The 7,571-nt window shown below is 47.4% G+C and overlaps 1 protein-coding gene across 1 annotated transcript in view; it reads left to right on the forward strand.

Annotated features, from left to right (window-relative positions):
• The window catches only part of LOC106734702 (uncharacterized), an 18,283-nt gene that overhangs the window by 7,805 nt on the left and 2,907 nt on the right, over positions 1-7,571 (forward strand). The window contains exon 2 of the mRNA XM_027771125.1: positions 1,234-1,753. Coding sequence (XP_027626926.1) covers positions 1,234-1,753 — 520 coding nt within the window. The remainder of the gene's footprint in view (positions 1-1,233; positions 1,754-7,571) is intronic.

Genomic DNA, 7,571 nt, shown 5'->3' on the forward strand with positions numbered 1-7,571 from the left:
CATCAAAAAAAAAGAGGGGGGGGGGGAGGCATGGGGAGCAGGGGGTGGTGCTACCATCGAGGTCACTAGTCTCAATATTTTTCTTTCTTTTTTTTAAGCTGTAGACACTTCCTATCCAGAAACCAGTATCTTCGCCTTTTCTTGATAAAAGTGGAGTTTTCTGTGGCGAAAGTTGGAAAACGTCCAATTTTTCTTTCTCACTCTTTTGAACATCTGGCATGGGACCTGGTGACCGAGCTGTGACAGCACCTCGGTGGCCAACAAGGGCCAGGCAGGGGTTAAAGTGGAAGCCCCACGAGCCTGAGTTTTCTGGGGTCTCCTCCTGCCCCAGGAGCAGAGGGGGAACTATGTGGGCTGTTTTATTTTCCCCCGCTGGGTTAAATGTCTGCAAACACCAATTAGAACAGTTGGTTTTGTTTTGTTTTGTTTTGTTTTGTTTTGTTTTTATCTTCTTCTTCTAAGAGAGATTTTTGCTACAGGGCATGTGCATTTGCCAGAGATAGAAAGCGATTTGGGGGGTGGGGTGGGGGGATGGCTGCGCCACAATCCTTTCTCCTGCATTCTCCTCTCAGGATCTTGAGCACAAACGCACGCCGCCGGCCTGAGTTTAAGCCACCGGGTCCGGGATTCAAACGCATTCAACTACATGGGGGTCCAGCAACATAGCCATTACGCCAACTGCTGGTCCCCCGTGTGCCATCTTTAAGCCGCGGTGTTCCGACTCAAACCGAAGCCTACTACGCGACATAATCCTTACGCCATCTGCTGGCCCCACCAAGTTAGAGGCCTAACCGGCAGCCCCACGGCCTGGTGGTGAACGGAGCCAGATTCCAGGATTCCCAGCCCTGGCGACCTGAAACACACGCCAGGGGTGACTGCCCGCCTGCCCCGAATCCCGACGGGATGGGGACATGGAGAAGGGATGGCGGTGTGGCCGTCTCCCACGGGGGTGCTCTCGCTCCCTCTCTCCGGTGAGAGCGCGTACACTGGTAAAGATTTTAAATAAAATAATCCATGAGTTTTCTGTCTCTAAAAGAACGCAAACACGGCTGCAGACCTCCCCACAGAGCACTGCCCGTCTAGGGTCCTCGGCGTCCGCGCTAAACAAAACCCGAGGACATGCCATTTATCGGCCCGTTTGTGTCCTCACGGGTCTCTGAGCTGCACGTCAGCCCCACTTCACACGCGAGAAAGCTGAGGTCGCAGAAGGGTGTGGCCTACCTGTCGTCACAGGGTGGCGCGTTCTCTCCCCGGGACGCGACGCTTTGCTGTGTGCTTTCGGCAGTCCGAGGTGGGCCTCAGGCCCAGGTGGCTGTGGCGCAGATCTGGAGTGCTCCCTGTTCCACCACGCTGTCCTGGGGGTCCCCCAGGCGTCCCCACTCGGCGCTCAAAGCCTGGGAGGGTGGAGGTGGGAGCCACAGGGCGCAGGCGCAGCGCGGCACCGGCGCAGGCGGGGAGGACCACCAGGCCCAGGAGGCCGGGTGGGAGACTGAGGCCACGGGCCAGGCCCGGGACGGGGGGCCTCTCTGTGGCCAGGTGCAGCCCCCCAGGTGGACCTCGTCAAGCTGTGCAAGGTGAGGCTGAGTGGACGCAGGTGGGAGAGGCCCTGCGGGGACGCGCTCTGCAGACCCTCGGAGCAGCCTGGGGGACTCAGGCCCTCGGGTCCCGCCGCATCGCTGGGCAGGGAGAGGAGCTGGGCCAGAAGCTGCCCAGCCGGACTCAGATTTGGCCTAAACAGGCTGTCTCGCTTCACGTAAGTAGATTCCAAGTAATGCACGCGGCACATGCAAAAAAACGTGTCGTTTATCTGAAATTCAAATTGAACGGGCCAGCCCCGGCAGCAAAATGCCTTGCACAGGGCTCTTAGGGGCTGGCAGAGGCCCCTTCGTGGCTTCCTGTGTCCGCCCAGCATCCTCGCGATCTGCCCGGTAATACGGGGCCCTGCTGGTGCCCATTTCTTATTGAGTTCTTCGTTTGCAAGAATAGCTTAAGGAAAGTTGCTTCATCAGCTTGCAGATGCGACACCCTCAGCCAACAGGTTGCCCTTGGGAAATGACTTCTCAACAGGGTGGCAGGTCACCAGCCCTTTGCTCCTTTTTATTTCCTGCTTGTTTCTCTCTCCTCAGGACATTTGGTGGGTTTTTATCCTCAGGCTTGTTCTGAGCATGCGCCTTTCTGTCAGACAAAGGCAAATGCTGGGCGGAAAGCTGGGCGGCAGAAGGCCCAGTGGTGGTTAAGGCGCTGGACTTCCAGGTACGATTTCGAAGGTTCAAGTCCTGGACCTGGCAGCATGCTTTCTCACTTTCTCTCTCTGTCTCTCGTCAATATAATATTGTAGAATAAAGTCAAATAAAACATTTTTTATTATTATTTTATTTATTTAATTTGACCAGAGAGAGAGAGAAAAAGGGAAAGTGAGAAAGCAAGCCACCAGGTCTGGGACTCGAACTATGGTGGGCCATGTGGGAGTACAACACCTTAACCACTACGCCACCTGCTGGCCCTAAAACAATTTTTAAAAAAAAAAAAAGAAGAAAGAGGCCAAGAAATACCTAAGGAGGGAATAATAAAACTTAAGTGACATCCAGGAAGATTGTACACCCCATAGTACTCAGTGAGGAACTGAGGAAGGGACTGGAGCTCTAGGGAATAAATAGCTTGTTGTACATTCCAGGCACCCTTGCCCATCAGACACCCAATCTAACAAGACCGCCATTAAAGTCTGGCGTTGCTGGACCTCATGTCTCCAAGTCCATTCTTTGACGCTGGGTGGGTGAGTGCATTTCTCACATCTGAGGACCTTAGAAATTGGTTTAAGTTTCCAAACATTGAGTGTATCCTAAAGTTTCCCATTCATTTTTAGCTTCTTTACACGGCAGTGAGGGAACTGAGCCCATTCAGTCACAGACTAAGTATCCAAACAGACATGCCTATGATATGGTGTCCTACTTACTCAATCTTTTTTTTTTTGGAGAGGTTTCTGCTATAGGGCGCGAGTGCTCGCCAGAAAGCCAGAGAGAGACAGAGAGAGAAAAAGCGAGAAATCACCCCCGGGGGGGATGGCCACGCTGCAATCTCTTCTCCTCCATTTTCCTCTCAGGACCTTGGGCACGCACGCACACGCGCCCGGCATGACTTTAAGCCACTGGGTCTGGTACTTGAACTGCGGTCGACTACATGGGAGTCCAGCGACATAGCCATTACACTAACTGCTGGTCCCCTACTTACTCAATCTTGAAGTCACAAAATGTGGAACAAAAAAATATTATGCCACACTGAAAATTCATCATAAAAGTAATCAACAACTGGAATCGATTAGAACTCTTTCAGGAGGGCAAACATATATTGGGGTGTGGGAAAAGTCATGAGATATTTTTGTTTTTCTATGCAAAAGTATGTCATGACTTTTCTGACAACTCAATATTTCCTTTCATGAGAAAATACAAAAAGGCTGAGCTAACCCCCAGCAGAGTGGTTAAACAATCTGTGTAGGAAGCCAGATCTCACATGGCCAACTACACAGTTCAAATCCTAGGCCCAGTGGCTTATAGCACAAGGACACCTGGGGCCACCAGGTAGTGTGGTGGTTAAGGTGCTGGACCCCCACATGGCCAGCCACACTGACTTGGAGACTTGCTTTCTCACTCTCCCTCCCTTTCTTTGTCTCTCTCCAGCCAAACTGAAGACTAATAATAAACAAATATAATTCTAAAAAAAAAAAAAAAAAAGAACAGGGACATTGGTCTAAGCCTGTGTAGACCAATCAGTGAGAAGACCATAGGACTTGCCACCAGGGCCCAGGTTTTTAGGGTGGGTCAGGAATTGAACTTGGGCCTCCCACGTGGCCTCAGCCTGCCAGAGGCTAGACCCTGTTCTAATTCTCACTCACCTGCATGGGACTTTCTCTGCTTCCCATTCAGATCATACTGAGTATCCGTTAAAACGTTTTTGCCACATTTCACTAGGAGGCTGTCGACAGCTCCTGAACGTGTCTACATTTCTTCTGTTGTGGTTACTTTGAAGTTTGTTGAATTATATTGTTTTGACAGGACTGTCACATCTCAAAACGTGTTGCTGACTAAAAACATATGCAGGACCTTTTTTCTTTCTCTTTTCCTTTCGTTTTCTTTTCGTTTTTTTGTTGTTAAAGAAAAAACACCACCACTGTCTTGCAACCAAGTATATGGCCACAAGAGGACACCATAAGGCCACATTTCTGCTCCAGGTAACGCAGATGGAAAATTGAGAGCTGGTGCTTGTGAAAGTTGGGGAACTTTATTCCTTTTTTTTTTTTTTCAATTTTTTTAATTTTTAAAAAATTTGCTATAGGCCACTGCCCAGAGAGAGAGAGACAGAGAAAGAGAGAGAAAGTAAGAAAGCAAGCCACCAGATCTAGGACTTGAACTGCTGTCGGCCATGTGGGAGTCCAGCACCTTCACCACCACACCACCTATTGGCTTCGGGACCTTTATTCTTAATCTCTTTCTTCATTCCAAGAGCTACATCTCTCAGTGGTAACATACACATAGTTTGGGAGCGTGCTACTAAAACTAAACACTGGCAACAACATTCATAATGAATAGTAATCATAATAAGCTGCAGAACTCCCAGCGAATAGGAACTTTAAAACTATACCGTATTGGGATGAGCAGACAGTGTAGTGGTTACATCGCTAGACTCCTACATGGCCATCCATGGTTCAAGTCCTGGACCCAGTGGCTTGAAACACACACCGGGCACGTATGTACATGTGCATGCCCAAAATCCCAGGAGGAGGATAAAGGAGATGGGATTGCGGTGTGGACACCCTCCCTGGGAGATGATTTCTCACTTTCCCTTTCACTGTGTCTGTCTCTCTCTGGCGAGCGCATGTGCCCTAAGGTAAAAACCTATTAAAAAAAAAAAGTACTGTATTTATCAACTATGCTTTGTTCTAAGTATTTTGTTGTCTTGTTTTTTTAGGTTTTTGCCATAGGGTGCATGCACTCATCAGAGAGAGAGAGAGACAGACACAGTGAGAGGAAAAGTGAGAAATCAGCCCCCTAGGGGGATGGCCACACCACAACCCCTTCTCCATTCTCCTCCTGGGATCTTATGTACACATGTACATATGCCCTGTGTGATTTTCAAGCCACTGGGTCTGGGACTCATACAGTGGGCCATATGGGAATCCAAAGCCATGGCCATTATCCTGCTGGCCTGTGTTTTTAGTTATTGTATTAGGGTTGAATTACTGTTTAGATCAATAGTGATAAGCATAAATTGAAGAAATCTGAAACGCATATAAATTAGTCTCCAGAACACTTTTTTAAATAATTATTTTATTTTTATTTATTCATGCATTTATTTTTTAATTTGACCAGAGAGAGACAGAGGTTGAGAGTGAGAGAGAGAGGAAGTGAGAAAGCAAGCCACCAGATTCAGGACTTGAACTCTGGTGAGCCTTATGGGAGTGTCCAGCGCCTTAACCACCACGCCACCTGCTGGCCCCCAGGATAATTTCTTCTAAAATAGGCCCTCCAGCCAAAGTTAAGAGCATAATTGAAATTGAGGATTTACCCCCTCTTATAGTAAAAAGGGCCTTTCACAAACTCCATTTCTTACATCTCCAAGGGAACATCTGACTTTCGGAAATACTGTAATGGGCGCATTGATGGATACAGCATAAGCAGGGAAGAAAGGAATAAGACTTTTAAGCATGCACGTACGCAAGTGAAGTTGCACTTACATGGGGCTGAGGCAAAAGAGAAAACCGAGATTTGGTCATCAGAGAATCTGTTCAGCATTTAACTAGCTGTTCAGCATTTAATTTGAGAGATTAACTTCCCTCTTGAGCAGCCATTTTTGTCTCTATAATGGATATTCACAGTATCTACTTTTGAGGGCATAAATGTTAGGAACTTAAATGTACTGGGTGTTTTTCTATGCAAAACTGAGTCATGACTTTTCCAATGACTCCATCAATTACCTGGTGCCTAGCAGCTGCTGAACTGGCTACATGAATGACCATTTATTTTACATATTCAGGCTGGACAGATGATAACACTTGAGAAATGCCACTTTTGGGGGCCGGCAGGTGGTGTGGTGGTTAAGGTACTGGATTCCCACATGGCCGACCAGGGTTCAAGTCCCAGACATGGTGGCTTACTTTCTCACTTTCTCTCTCTCTCTCTCTGTCTCTCTCTGGTCAAATTTTAAAAATAATAAAACGATGAATACAATTAAATAAAATTATTTTTTAAAAAAAAGAAATGCTACTTTTTGCTGTCAGTGTTAGAAGAAATATTTCCATGTTACTGTGCATTATGAATTGGGTCTCATTTGAAATTCCTCAAGGAATGCCAGGAAAGCTTTCAATATATTTTTTAAGTTTTATTTTTCTGTTTTTTTTCTTTCTTTCTTTTGTTTTTTAAGTTTTTGCTACAGAGCAAGTGCACTTGAGGGAGAGAAAGGGGAAAGTGAGAAATCACCTCGGGAACCAGCAGTTAGCGTAATGGCTATGTCACTGGACTCCCACGTAGTCGACCGCGGTTCGTGTCCCAGACCCGGTGGCTTAAAACTCACGCCGGGCACGTGTGCATGCGTGCCCAAGATCCCGAGAGGAGAATGGAGGAGAAGGGATTGCGGCATGGCCATCCCCCCTAGGGGGTGATTTCTCGCTTTCTGTCTCCCTGTCTCTCTCTGTCTGGTGAGCGCACGTGCCCTATAGCGAAAACCCTCAAAAAAAAAAAAAAAAGAAAGAAAGAAAGAAATCACCTCTGGGGGGCTGGGCACAGGGTGATGGCCATGCCACAATCCTTTCTTGGGATTTTGGGCATACATGCACATATGCCCAGCACAATCTTTTTATTTATTTATTTATTTGACCAGAGAGAGAGGGAAAGTGAGAAAGCAAGCTGTTATTTATTTATAAATTGACCACAGTGGGACAGAGAGAGAAGGAAAGTGAGAAAGCAAGTTGCCAGGTCCGGGACTCAAACCATGTAGGAGTCCAGTGCTTCACCCACCATGCCACCTGCTGGCTCCATGCATGACTAGGCACATTTCTTTCATGAAAGAAATGAAAAAATAAAACAGCAACAGCAAAAAAAACCCTACCTCTTCTTGCTTTAAAGGAGTCTCTTTCCATAAAGATGTGAGTTTCAACGCCAAAAGGGTGAGGCAGGAGAATCTAGAGAATCTAGTGTTCAAGACTAGCCTGGACAACATAGCAAGACCCTTTCTAAAACACCAACAGACAGACATAAGATCACGTGTAACATTTGAATTTCTGGTGTTTACCAACCATAAAATTCTGTGCCCAAGGCTTATAAAAGGTTTCCTGGCAAATCTGTAACTTGATACACCAGGGTTTGGTTCTCAAAACCTTTGGGTATTGGGACCAGCAGTTAGTGTAATGGCTATGTCGCTGGACTCCCATGTAGTCAACCGCAGTTCAAGTCCCAGACCCGGTGGCTTAAAACACGCTGGGCGCATGTGCGTGCGTGCCCAAGATCCCAAGAGGAGAATGGAGGAGCAGTGCAGCGTGGTCATCCCCCCTGGGGGTGATTTCTCAATTTCTGTCTCTGTCT

Source organism: Tupaia chinensis, unplaced genomic scaffold (assembly GCF_000334495.1).
Source record: "Tupaia chinensis unplaced genomic scaffold, TupChi_1.0 Scaffold000185_1, whole genome shotgun sequence".
NCBI classification, from domain to species: Eukaryota; Metazoa; Chordata; class Mammalia; order Scandentia; family Tupaiidae; genus Tupaia; species Tupaia belangeri.